The 14,395-nt window shown below is 37.4% G+C and overlaps 1 protein-coding gene across 1 annotated transcript in view; it reads right to left on the bottom strand.

Moving 5' to 3' along the window:
- Window positions 1-1,359: 1,359 nt before the first annotated feature.
- Window positions 1,360-14,395, bottom strand: part of znf385a (zinc finger protein 385A) — a 103,292-nt gene continuing 90,256 nt past the window's right edge. The window contains 5 exon segments of the mRNA XM_051096342.1: window positions 1,360-6,557; window positions 6,559-6,675; window positions 6,754-6,846; window positions 6,958-7,142; window positions 12,071-12,400. Of these exon segments, the coding sequence (XP_050952299.1) occupies window positions 6,447-6,557; window positions 6,559-6,675; window positions 6,754-6,846; window positions 6,958-7,142; window positions 12,071-12,400 (836 nt within the window). The 3' untranslated portion in view covers window positions 1,360-6,446.

Below are 14,395 nucleotides of genomic sequence, written 5' to 3'. Positions count from 1 at the left end.
TTTGAACAGGAAGATTAAAGAAATCTCTTCTGCTCGCCAATCCTGCATTTATTTGATCCAAAATACAGCAAAAGCAGTAATATTGTGAAATACTTTTACCATTTAAAATAACTCCTTTCTATTTGGATATATTTAAAAATGTAATTTATTCCTGTGATCAAAGATAAATTTTCAGCATCATTACTCCAGTCTTCAGTGTCACAGTATCCTTCAGAAATCATTCTAATATGCTGATTTGTTGTTCAAGAAACATTTTTTAAAATTATTATTATTATCAATATTTAAAACAGTTGATTAATAGAAAGTTTAGAAGAACAGCATTTATCTGTAATAAAAACTTTTGTAACATTATACACTATACCATTCAAAAGTTGGAATCAGTATAATTTTTTTTTGGGAAAGAAATGATAGAAATTAATACTTTTATTTTGCATTGATGCTTATATAGTGATGATAAAGACATTTATAATGTTACAAAATATTTGTATTTCAGATAAATGCTGTTTTTATGTATATTTACTCTATGTTACAGATTTATTATTATTATTATTATTTTTTTTTATAACAATAAATATGTTTGAGCAGAAAAACAGAATCATCATGTGACTGGAGTAATGATGCTAAAAATTCAGCTTTGAAATCACAGGAATAAATTATATTTTAAAATTTAATTTAAAAAACGGTTAGTTTAAATAGTAAAAATATTTCTAAATTTTACTGTTTTTGCTGTACTTTAAATCAAATAATGCAGGCTTGGTGAGCAGAAGAGACTTGATAAAAAAAAATACAATGTAATAAAAAAATATATATGTAAAATTATAATTATAAATAGAAACTTATGATGGTATGTTGTTTAAATAATTGTTTCTCAATAAACGTATACAATTATCAGTTATGTATATTTATGTTACAGATTTATTATTATTATTATTATTATTATTATTATTTTTAATCATAAGTGTACCATGACAGTCTTATATTTGTGTTCGACTTTTCTATTAGTATATTTCACAACTGATTCTTCATGTGAATTTCTTTTTACCACCTATGTTGGTTTAAGGTACAAAAATGGAATTAAGCAGAAAAGGGCTGTTATATGTACTGGTTTAATTGTTTTATTTTATTTTATTATAATTTTTTTTAACTTAAAAATGTACAGATTGTAAATATGTTTATTTTTTAAGTATTTATACATGACTATTCTGGCAACCACAACTGGCTGCTTTTTTGTTTTTTTAAATATATTGTCCTGTCTTGATGTTTTAAATAATTTGAAAGAACTCACAACATTTAACCTTCAGCTATAATTAGAACATTTCATAAAACATAGCAATGAAAAAAGAAGCATGAGACATAGCATGAGTTTTAATATTCTTTATTGATTTATAGACATTGATTTTTTTTTCTCTTTTTTTCCCTGTGGTAACTCCAAGTTTCTCTGATACCAAGTATTTCCATAATTTTCTGTGTTTGATTTAAATTACATCTATAATATTTTTACTCACATATGCATCTATTGGTTGATTTCCTTATTGCAATAAACAAGAGTAGCCAGTATGAGTTGAATATTGCTACGTTCCATCACACATACTGATTTCCCATCTGACGATTCAATTCAAAAATAAATTTATTGGCAAGACGAGGTTTGACCGAAGCTTCTCCGGCCGTGTCCGCTCCTGGAGAGGCCTGGGGTGGAATAAGGCTAAGGCTAAAATAGACTTCACCAACTAACATTACACCTGCCCTGAAAGGTTGAATAAATCTACCAAAGACAATTCTGTACAGTGATGATGTTATTTTGACTACAGGATGAACGTGGTCTTTACAGTGTTGACGGATGGGACTAAGCAAGTCTGTGTTAGCTGTGATGGCTTCATCACCTCACATGGTTTCAATCGGGCACTGGACACCTGGTTTCAAACTACAGCATGTGTCAGTACGCATAGCGTTACCCCAAAATGCTCATCTGAAATCAGCCGAAAACACCGTCCACTGATTGTTTTAATGATTATGTTTGGGATAGAAACAGCTGATTGCAAATGTGCAGTTTAAAAGAATGGGTCACCCCAAAAATGAAAACTTCAGTATTTACTCACCCTTGTGTCATTCCAAACTCATATGCATTTTGCATACATTTTGTTTAGGTAGCAATGTTGCTTTAAAACAACACCAATGTCTGTGGAAACATCTCAAACATTTTATGAAACTATATATGTAATTTGCCTGAACAAAAACAGCAGATGGGCTGAATGAAAATGCAAATTCATTTTCACTGCCAAATAATAACTTCTCTGATTTGCATGAATTATGTGTCTGCAAATATTGCTGCTTTTTGGTGCCTGATGTTCCCTCTATGGAATCCTGTTTCAGCCACTGAATAAAAAAATAAAGGTAATTGCACAATTCTGACTTTATTTTCTCGTAATTGTGAATTTACATCTTGCAAAACTTGCAATTCTGTGTAATACAAACAATTCTGACTTTTTCTCAGAATTGTAAGATATAAACTCATGATTGCAAGTTATAAAGTCAGAATTGTGAGACATAAACTTACAATTCTGAGTTATAAAGTCAGAATAGCAGGATGTAAACTTACAATTCTGACTTTTATGAGAAATAAAGTCGGAATTGCAAAATAAACTTGCAATTTAGACTTTTTCTCAGAATTGCATGATATAAACTCACAATTATATAATTCTATAAAACTAATCACAATTCCTTTTTTTTTTCTTTCCGCAATTCTGTTTTTTTTCTCAGAATTGTGAAATATAAACTATTGCAAGTTATAAAATCCCATTTTGAGGGGACAAAAAACTGATATGTTCTCAGAATTGAGAGTTTATATCTCACAATTCTGACTTAATAACTTGCAATTACGTGTAGTAAAGTCAGAATCACTATTCTTTTTTTAAAGGTTTATTTTTGGTGTTTTGCCTTTATTATGATGGGACAGTGAAAAGCTGACAGGAAGCGAAGTAGGGGAGAGAGAGAGAGCGAGAGAGAGAGGGAAAGGTCCTTGAGCCGGGATTCGAACTAAGGACGCTTGGGACGACCGTAACACAACACCGTTATATGTTGGCACATGACCCATTAAGCTATTGCGCTGACTAAACAGTTCTGAGAATTCTGAGAAAAAGTCATAATTTGAAGAAAAAAAGACAATTCTATCAATTAATATAATCTCGCAATTCTGAGAAAGAAAGGTCATATTTTGCTATTTATCTCACATTCAGAACTTTTGTCTCAGAATTGCCACTATATTTCACAGAATTGCAAGTTTATTATACAATTCTGAGAAAAAAGTCCAAATTGTGAGATATAAACTCAAAATTGAGAAGGGGAAAAAAAAAGTCTTATCTCGCAATTTATATCTCACAATTCAGATTTTATTTCTCGGAATCACCACTTTGGCCCCGTTCACACAGCAGCAGAATACGGTTGTCAGTCCTGTATTTGAGTCCTTAATACAGTTACTTATGGGCGTGACAACCGCCTTCTGTAACCGAACTCACACCCGTAAATTTTCAGGACTCACAACCACATTCTCAGAACACGCGCTGTGTGAACGAAACAGGACTGGACAACTAGTTATCCATCTTGACATTCAGTGCACGAGAGCCGCTCTGCTGCACAAACGCATGTCTACCGTGTGTCGCGTGCTTTCATGTGTGTTTTCGATAACTTTCAGTGACAGAGAAATGAGCTGTCTGTCACCTAAAAGTTATATATCCAGTTTCCACCGGAGCCGCTCCCATCCATTTCATGCAACTCAAATGCTCCGCCCTTCACCCAAATATAAAAGCTGCTGTCGGTTAATGAAGATTTGATGAATGAACTCACGACTCGACTGGACTCTTATCGCGTCTGAAAACGTTCAGTTTTACGGACGTCGCCATCTTCGATATTACTTTGGTCACTGTTGCTTGACTCCCATTCAGACGTTCATACAGACAGTATTCAAGATGCTTCTGTAAGCTGCTGTGTTAACGGAACGTTTAGAGACTCACACCTGGAAGTAAATGCGGTTGTCAATCCCAAAAACTGACAGTGTGAACGTTGCCTTTATTTCACAGAATTGCGTTTATATCTCACAATTTAAAAAAAAACTAAGAATTGCGAGATGTAAATTTGCAATTGCGAGAAAGTCTGAATTCTGAGACAAAAAGTCGCAATTACCTTTAATTTTTTTTATTCAGTGGTGGAAACGGGCTTCCATACTGTCCTCTGATAAAAATGGTTAAAAACATAAGGGTGAGTAAATTTCAACAGAAGTTTCATTTTTTAGTGAACTATCCTTCAAGCCAGATTCTGTCTATCGCAAGTTTCCCAGAACCGGATTCTATCCGTACGCACACGACACTACACGATACACACCGACGTGAAACTACAGCACCCATATTAGTGCCTCGGTAACTAATGAGAAACAGAGGTATAGTTCCATCAAAGCACAATGGTGGACGCTAACCACAGTTAGCATGAAGTAATGGCATTATCATGACATTTCCCACACAATGCAAACAATGCCACAAACAAACAAAAAAGTGAACTAAGCTACATACGCATAGGCTATGGCTGACTACACATTGTTTGCGTTCAGATATACCCTGTCCCCCACTCAGAGATGAGAAAAGACCCTTTAATATGAAGGGCCTGTCCCTGTGGGGTGCCCCTTTCTTGCTTTAAACGCCCAGCTTTTGTACTGAAAAGGCTACTTTATCTCTGTGGAAGAACATGGAGGCCTTTTAGCAGCCATACCGCTTATAAATTCTCTTCTACAACAAATGACAGTTGCTTATTGCATTGCAATATCTAAACAACAGTAAGACATTGTCACACTTTGCTTATCAGCGGACCGTCGCGCATCTATCAACACAACAGGCCCTAGTTTGATGTTTATGTTTACTTTCTCCAAATACGATGTCTACAACACGTAGATCCCACCCAAGTGCAGGTTTTCAATCTTCCATAGAAAAATATTCCTGTTTTTTTTTTTTTTCTCTTTTGCTCACTGATTTTTTTTTGTCAGAATTTCCACAACAATATTTGTTCAACGTAACAGTGTGCTATGAAAACGAACCCAAAAAACAACATCAAAACAATTAATCGATCATAATAAAAGAACAAAAAATAATATGCATTGCATGGCTTTAGATTCAAGACAGGAAGTTCATACCAAAAAAAGGGGAGATTGCACAGTCGTGTCCTCTGTGACCTCCTCTGCGTCTTCTCTCTGTTCATTTTTCCAGATTCTCATGGGCGTCCGCTGGAGTGGCTGACCTGTGGTGTCAGTCCTTGCGGGATGACTCTCGTGAGACTGAACGCGGAAGTCGGACAGAAGGGGGGCCGTATTGCTTGGGGGTTGCATAATGTCCACCGAACATACAGAGACAGAATGAACAGAGGAGCCTGTATGTACTGTAAGTCCAAGTGTGTGTGCTTAGGTTTGTTGCCTTTCTCTGAGAATCAAAGTACCCGTCCGTCTTATCTATCAGCAGTTACATCATCCTCTACGTACATATTTCGGAATATTTTCTAAAGTCAACCAGCTTGGATGTTCTGAACTAAACTACGCTACACAATAGAATAAATAGACGTCTACTGATTTTCTACGATCTAAGACAGGGGTCTGGGGGTTTTCAGTCAACCGCTCCTAGCGCAAACGGACGTAAAAGCGACACTAAAGAAATCTCGAGTATCACTTCTGAATCCCTCCGTTTCCCTAGAGAGATGCGACTGTATAAAGTCGGGCTTTACGATGAAGCTTCTCAAGCATTCGGAAAGGGTCGGGCACCCTTAGACCTTCGCCACAATCCCCTGCTCTGAGTCTTGACGTGGTGGAACTGCGACGGAGATTGTGGCGTTTTCCTCTTGCAAAGATGCCAAAGCCAGACAGGACAAGTTGAATACAGCGAATACTACGAGAAGCATACTGATGGTTTCTGTAGGTTTCTCAAGGTGCATAGGGTTGAGGGTGCATTTATTCAGAACAACATTGAACTGTAGTCTTTGTGTGTTGGTTTGTGTTTTTTTGGGGTTTCTAACTTATTCCAGCATGTCTGGCTACCATGTGACTGCTGCTACCTCACAGTATGAGTATAAATAGAAGGAAGGGACAAGGACGTCAGATGCGCTCAGCATACAATATTGCTCTATTCCAACAATCCCTGCATTTGTCCATTCATCCACCGATGAATAAATCACTCGATCCGAACAAACGGAGATGGAGGAGGCAGTTAAGGGTGATGAAAAGAGGGTTGGAACGCCAGTCGCACCCTCCTTCGTGGCTGCGCCCCCTTCTGATTGGTTTGATGATTGACGTTATTGTTGATGGGCCGATTCTTGTCGTTGCTGTGGTGTTTCACTATTTTTTTCGTCTTCACAGTGTGCTTTTGGAGGTGAGGCTCCGGACTGGCTGTGATTGGCTAAGGGGGGGGTGGGGGGCGGAGTCAGTACGGCGAGAACAGGATCGGCCCGTGTGAGGTGCGTATGGGCCCCGGAGCTGGTCTCAAGATGGCGTGGCTGAGGGGCGGACCCTGCAGGAGGTGATGATGCGGATGGGGGGGCGGGGGCTGCTGCGCGGAGAGCCAGCGGATTGGAGGAGGCGGCCGCTGCCATTGCTGCAGCAACGGCTAGAGGACTCGGCAAGAGGCCGGCGCCTAACGCTTTGGTGAGATCCTATATGAAGACAAAAACGCTTTCAGAACACAAGAAAAATGTAAATTAGAACTAATATCAGGATTGGTTACCACTTACCGCAAGGTCAGCTCCCCTGTGCTTCTTGTGTCGGCTCAGGAGGGGGTTTGGCTTTCCTGCCACTCCGTCCCGGTGCCTTCGACTTGATATGTGCTGCGTATGAATCAAACATAGCAATTCTGATTGAATATTTGTTGCTCTGTAACAGTTGGTAAACAGTGTGACAAGCATTTAAAAAAATGGGATAGCATGACCCTTGCTCACCTGTTTGAGCTGCAGTTCTGAGTTGACCCGCACATTGCAGATCTCACAGTGGAAGGTGCGTTCCTGAGTATTGGGGTCTGTGGCCCCACCTCCCTGCTCCCCGCTGGGCTTCGGACCCAAACGTGGGTATGCTTTGATTGGGCCCAGTCCGCTGCGGGCTTCCAGAATTGTTTTGTGTTTAGTGCCTGGGGAGTGCAGAGAAATGCAAGTTGGGTCTTGAAAATGAGCGCTGTTGTAAATAAAATATATTGTGCATATACACATATACACAGTCAAACCAAAATTTATTCAGACACCTTCAACATTTCTCACATTATCATAGTTTATTTGCTATAGTTTAGAAAATAGTAAAAAAATATGCTAAAAAAAACATGCTGATTTGTTGCTTATTAAACATTTGTCGTTATCAATGTTGAAAACAGTGGTGCTGCTTAATTTTTAAAATGTAAATTATTTTTTCCCCAAACTTTTGAACAGTAAATAGAAAAATAAATAAATAAATAATAAGAATATAAGAATATTATTGTATGATAATAATAAATAGATAACATTTACTTTAAAGGATTAGTTCACTCCTTAATTAAAATTTGCTGATCATTTATTCACCCTATGTCATCCAAGATGTTCATGTCTTTCTTTCTTCAGTTGAAAAGAAGTTTTTGAGGAAAATATTCCAGGATTTTTGGGCTTCAGTGTCCCATTGCAGTTTCAATGCAGCTTCAAAGGCCTCTACACGATCCCAGACAAAGAAAAAGGGTCTTATCTAGCGAAACGATTGGTAATTTTCTAAAAAAATAAATAAAATTTTATATACTTTTTAACTAAACTAAAATGCTCGTCTTGCACTAGCTCTGCGATGTGCGTCTATGACTTCACGCATTATGTAATCACGTTGTTGTACTTCAGTTCAACTTCAAAACCATCCAACATTGTTGTTTTACTTTTCTTTGCACATTTGCTTTGTAAACACTGGGTTGGTACTTCCACCTACGTCACACGTGACCTTTCCAACGTGACTATACAATGTGTGAAGTCGAGCTAGTGCAAGATGAGCATTTGTGGTTAAAAAGTATATAAATTTGTCTTTTTTTTTTTTTTTTGAAATGGCTGATCGTTTTGCTAGATAAAAGCCTTATACCTCGGCTTGCATCATTTAGAGCCCTTTGAAGCTGCATTGAAACTACAATTTGGACCTTCAACCCGCTGATCCCCATTGAAGTCCACTATATGGAGAAAAATCCTGGAATGTTTTCCTTAAAAACCTTAATTTCTTTTCGACTGAAGAAAGAAAGGCATGAACATCTTGGATGACACAGGAGTGAGTAAATTCTCAGGAATTCTAAAGTGAACCAATCCTATAAACTACAGCCAGTATTGTATTTTCCGGTCACGACCACTAGAGGGCTCTTGAATCTTCCACTTTGAATTACCCTTGAACGCAACTGCTCATACCAGGGATGATTCTTATTGCAGTCCACATATCTGAAATGCAGTCACTCCATTCTTTTGATGGAATGTTTTGCACTTGTGAATCATATCCTTTTTGAACTTCATTCAGGTTACATTATTGTACAGTACTGTTCATGAATCAAGAACCATACTGCATGGCTTTCAATTTCAAAACTTTGCCAAAAATGTGGCCGTCCTCATTACAACGAAGCTCGTCAATTATCCATTTCCTGTGTTTGGAGCCGTGCAACACATGGTTCTCCTTAAATGTTTCGCCGTCATGTTCCTGGCCTCACAATGTCAATGAAAACACAGCTAAGATATGGACAAAAAAAACACGTGACGTCCACATGGGTTCCTAAGAAATAAGGTCTTTGTTTTGTTCTTAACCAAGAAAACATTCTCTTGCCAAACCAAAAGCAGGCTTTGTTTTCTTCATTCTTCCATTCTGGACCAAAAGTTCACCTTAAATTTGGGTTTGAGAACACAAGGCAAAAAAAAAAAAAAAAAAAAAAAGAAGAAAGAAGAAACAAAACAAGCATGAATGACCTTTGTGCTCTTCAAAAATGCACTCTGCCAATATTTAGACTTAAAATTTGTTTCAGACAAGGAGCGTTGCTAGTTTCACTGCGTTACGGTCATTTGTAAATGCAATCTGAGAAATACACAGATAAAACAGGAATTGACAGCTGCGTCTGGACATACAGCTGAAGAAATATAGTAAGCTAAAAATCTCTCTTCCCCTCCCGACTTGCATCTGTGCTTGTCTGCACAACATATGAGTTGATTTTTTTTGGCTGTGGTTTGGAGAATTAATTTAGGGAATGGACTGTATTGATTCCAGATAGCCTTCTTAAACCCAGACGGTGATTAAAATTTGCCCTTGCATGATATCACTCATAACTTGCAATGTTTACTTTAAAACACGGTCGTGTTCCAAGAGTGACGACTTCCACGTGGCTTCCATGTATAAAAGTGTGAACGTGCGCCTTTTCACTTTCAGACCACATAAACAGTTGTCAAATACTTTATGTAAAGGCATTCATTTCTTTTGGCCCGGGGAAAAACAGACCATTTAATCAACAAGCTCAACATGAGAAATTCCTAATCAGATGGTATAAACATAGTGAAACTATGACTGCAGTTTTCCCTGATAAATAAAAGAGGAGATCAATAATAAATAGAGCTGTGTGAGCCTTTGCAGCAAAGTCTCCTCTACATCCACCTTCGTCTCTTCAAACAGGGTTGTTTGTGTTGACACAGACTGAATAATAGAGCAGAAAGAGATATGCTCCGGCATTCGATATACCATGAGAAATCAAACACTCCCCAAAATACTACAAGCTGCACTGCAGTACAAAAACTTATCTACTTTATTCGTTTGTGTGCACACCTTTGGGGCAAACCGAGCGGACAAGCGCCACTATAAAGTTGTGTATAAATCATGAGAGAGCGAACGCTTCTAAAGACGACTGTTTTAGAAGTTTAAAGGAGTTTTTCACAGACGGACGTAATTGCTAGTGTTCCTCTAGTGAGCTGCCTTGAGCTACGCAAAAGCATATTTCTGCTGCTCAGAGAGCAAGATAAATCTTGCAGACTGTTCTTAAAATAATTATGTCTTCTGAAGTAATTCAAGCGAGTTTTGAGAAAGACAACCAGAAGGTTCAAATTTAACACTTGCATGTGCAAAATTAAAGTAAAAACTAAATAAGGATTATAAAAATCCTGTTAAATACATTATTTCCCAGTTTGTCAGCAAATTTATTAGGAACAGCAACATGGTTGCATAAATGATAGTCTTGACATTTCCCTCTGAAATGCATCTATGATGCTTTTTTTTGCATTAAACAACCAAAATATGGCAAATAATAATCTGCATGCATAATGCATTTAGTTACTTTTGCGTTACTTTTTGTCACCTAAGCTGGACTTCATTATATACTTATTTTGGATTATGGGGGGGCGCCTTTATTTTGATTACTTAAAACGGTTGCACTCGGTGAACTACTGGCACTATCTTTTGCTATTTTTACAGCAACACAACTTGTAAAATAAAATACCGATACAATAACCACAGCTTTTGAAATGTTTATAGGTGGCGATGGATATATTGCCAGCGATTTTCCCCACAAGGGGTCTAAATGCCCCTGGATATCGCATGAAATCCTTGCTAAAAATCACCGTAGGTGGCTGCGGCGTCATGACAAGCATCGGCATATTTACGTCGTCTACTAAAAGCCTCAAAGACATCAGGGCCAAAGCGGAGAGAACAAAGACGCAGGTCTTTAGGAAGTTTTATTCACCCTTATGCCCTTTGACTGAAAATTACAAACAAATTCCGCAAAATGTGGCATTGTATCAGTATTAGATTTTCCAAGTTGCTTATACGAGTTGTGTTGCAGTAAAAATAGCAAAAGGTAGCGCCAGCAGCTCACCAAGTACAGCCATTTTACGTAATTTAAAAGTTAAAATCTTTCATAGGTTTTCTACTACATAACTTAGTAAGAAACATCATTTATGTTATATTGAAGGAGAAGTTCACTTCCAGAACAAAAACGTACAGATAATTTTGTCATCCCTTGTCATCCAAGATGTTCATGTCTTTCTTTCTTTAATCAGTAAGAAATTATGATTCTTGAGGAAAACATTTCAGGAATGTTCTTCATATAGTGGACTTCAATGGTGCCCCCAAGTTTAAATGCAGCTTCAAATGGCTCTAAACGATCCCAGCTCAGGAAGAAGTGTCTTGTCTACCAAAACAATCGGTCATTTTCAAAACAAACTGACAATTTATACTATATTTAATACAATATTTAATACTTTTTAATCTCAAATGCTCGTCTTGTCTAATTCTGCGTGAACTGTTTTTTTTTTTCAATGCGGTCAATACAGTTAGGCTATGTCGAAAAACTCCAGTCTCATTTTCTTCCCCAACTTCAAAATCATCCTACATTGCTGCAGAAGTATCGGCCCAGTGTTTACAAAGTGGACATGCAAAGATCAAACACCCGTTACAAAAAAAGGTAAAACAGCGATGTAGGACGATTTTGACATTGAAGAAGAAAAGGAGTTTTTCGACATACCCTAACTGTATTGACCCGGATTACACAGAATACACATCGCAGAGACAAGACAAAAAGCATTTGAGGTTAAAAAGTACATAAATGGTCAATTTGTTTTGAAAATGACCGATCGTTTCGCTAGATAAGACCCTTCTTCCTCGTCTGGGATTGTTTAGAGCCCTTTGAAGCTGCATTTAAACTGCATTTTGGAAGTTCAGCCTTGGGGGCCCCATTGAGGTCCATTATATGAAGAACATTCCTGAAATGTTTTCCTCAAGAAACATAATTTCCTTTCGACTGAAGAATAAAAGACATGAACATCTTGGATGACAAAGCGGTGAGTAAATTATCTGTCGTTGTTTTGTTCTGGAAGTGAACTTTTCCTTTAAGCCATACAAGTCTTACAAGTCAGTACAAAGTCACATGTGTAGACTAGTGAGTCTCACAAACAAGAAAATACACTGGGGACATTTGTTATGATGTATAATCTATCCACTTCTAAGTCCTCATTTGGAGACCCTTTATTCCAATGACAAATGTTTTGCGTAATCATTCAGCACAGTTATTGGGTTTAGATGAGCTGTTGCTAAATGAATGCTCACCTTTATTGTGGGCCTCCAACTGGGAGAGCGAATTGACGGCCACTTTGCACAGTGAGCAGTAAAGCAGCTTCTTGGCTTTGTCCTCTTCGGTCTCGGGGTTGCTGGGAGTGACTGATGGTGCCCCAGGGGCCCCGGTGCCAGCTTGCTCTGGGTTAGAAGAGCCACAGCCGGGAGATGAGGAGGTGGCCGGAGGTGGTTGAGGAGTAGTAGGGGTGGGCAGAAGAGGACAGGCGGAAGGACCGGGGGATTCTGGGGTGGGGGGAGCAGAAATGGCCGCGGGCCCTGGGACCACCGCTGGTCCGTTTAACTGCGGTGCTGGCCGCGTCTCATCTGCAAAGCAAAGCAAACAACAAAATGACATTTAAGTGGAGTATTTGTGGAAGTTAATGGCCTCTGCTTTTGCATTTTTGAAAATAACAAAGCTGCTACGCAGGAATTCAAGAGCTTTCATGCCACAGAAATGTGTTTTCCTGTAAACCTCAAACCAGGCGTACCTCAAATACCTCATATTAAAGTGAGCAACCCCAGCTTTTATAGACCACATAAAAACAAGTTTGCAAAAAATCGACTTCATAAAATAAAATTATATACATATGTTTGTATTTTTATTAGCCTTCACATATTGTTTAGTTTAATATGTCAAGTAAAATAGGAGATGCTTAGCAATATGTAACCGTACAGTTTGGAGCGTTCAGGAATCAAAATACCAGTCTTTGTTAACGGAAACGTTAACTGCCTCAGATAAGCCTGTTTCATGTACAATTAAAGTAAAAAATTTACATGCACCTTGCAGGATCTCCAAAATGGTAATTATTTTGCCAAAATAAGAGGGATCGTACAAAACGCATGTTATTTTTTATTTAGTACTGACCTGAAAAAGATAATGCACATAAAAGATATGTAGTCAACAAGACAAAATAATAGTTGAATTTATAAAAATGACCCTGTTCAAAAGTTTACATATGCTTGATTCTTAATACTGTGTTGTTACCTGAACGATGCACGGCTGTGTGTGTGGTTTTTTTTTTTTTTTTTTTTGGTTGTTCACGAGTCCCTTGTTTGTCCTGAACAGTTCAACTGCTCGCTTTTCTTCAAAAAAATCCTTCAGGTGCCACAAATTCTTTGGTTTTTCAGCATTTTTGTTTATTTGAACCCTTTCCAACAATGACTGTATGATTTTGAGATCCATCTTTTCACACTGAGGACAACTGTGGGACTTAAATGCAACTATTACAGAAGGTTCAAACACTCACTGATGCTTCAGAAGGAAAAACGATGCATTAAGAGCCGGGGGGTGAAAACTTTTTGAATTTGAAGACCAGGGTAAATTTTACTTATTTTGTCTTCTGGAGAGCATGTAAGTATCTTTTCTAGTGTCTGAAGGGCAGTACTAAATGAAAAAAATATGATATTTAGGCAAAATAAGAAAAATGTATACATCCTCATTCTTTTCAAAAGTTTACAACCCTGGCTCTTAATGCATTGTTTTTTCTTCTGAAGCATCAGTGAGCATTTGAATCTTCTGTAATATTTGCATATGAGTCCCTCAGTTGTCCTCAGTGTGAAAAGATGAATCTCAAAATTACACAGTCATTGTTGGAAAGAGTTCAAATACACAAAAATGCTAAAAAAACAAAGAATCTGTGGGACCTGAAGGACTTTTCTGAAGAACAGCAGACAGTTAAACTAACTGTTCAGGACAAACAAGGAACTCATGAACAACTTTATCTACAAATAAAAACACAGCTGCAGATCATTCAGGTAGCAACACAGTATTAAGAATCAAGTGTATGTAAACCTGTGAATAGGGTCATTTTTTATAAATTCAACTATTATTTTCTCTTGTGGATTATATGTAGACGTCTTTTATGTAAAATATCTTATTCAGGTCAGTACTAAATAAAAAATAACGTATTTTGTATGATCCCTCTTATTTTGGAAAATAATTAACATTTTGCAGATTCCGCAAAGGGGTACGTAAACTTTTGTTGCCATTCTGTACAACAAAGAATCGTTTTTGAGGGATTTGGTGCTGAAGAAACTATTATTAGCAATGTTGAAAACATTTCAGGATTCTTTGATGAATTGAATATTCAACAACATTTATTTAAAACAGAAATCTTTCGTAACATTATAAAATGTCTGTACAGTCACTTTCGATCAATTTGATGCATCCTTGCTGAATAGAAGTATTAATTTCAGTGCATGTGTCACTGAAAAATTAAATTCACGACTCTGGCATTGCTAGAACTAGTTACTCTACAGAGAAAACATGTTTTGTCATTCACCCCACTTTGGATAAATACTAAAAACACCCTCAAATTG

This window comes from Labeo rohita, chromosome 23 (genome assembly GCF_022985175.1).
Source record: "Labeo rohita strain BAU-BD-2019 chromosome 23, IGBB_LRoh.1.0, whole genome shotgun sequence".
Classification (NCBI taxonomy): Eukaryota; Metazoa; Chordata; class Actinopteri; order Cypriniformes; family Cyprinidae; genus Labeo; species Labeo rohita.
Note: the sequence above shows the minus strand (reverse complement) of the source record. Positions and strands in the feature narration are given on the sequence as shown.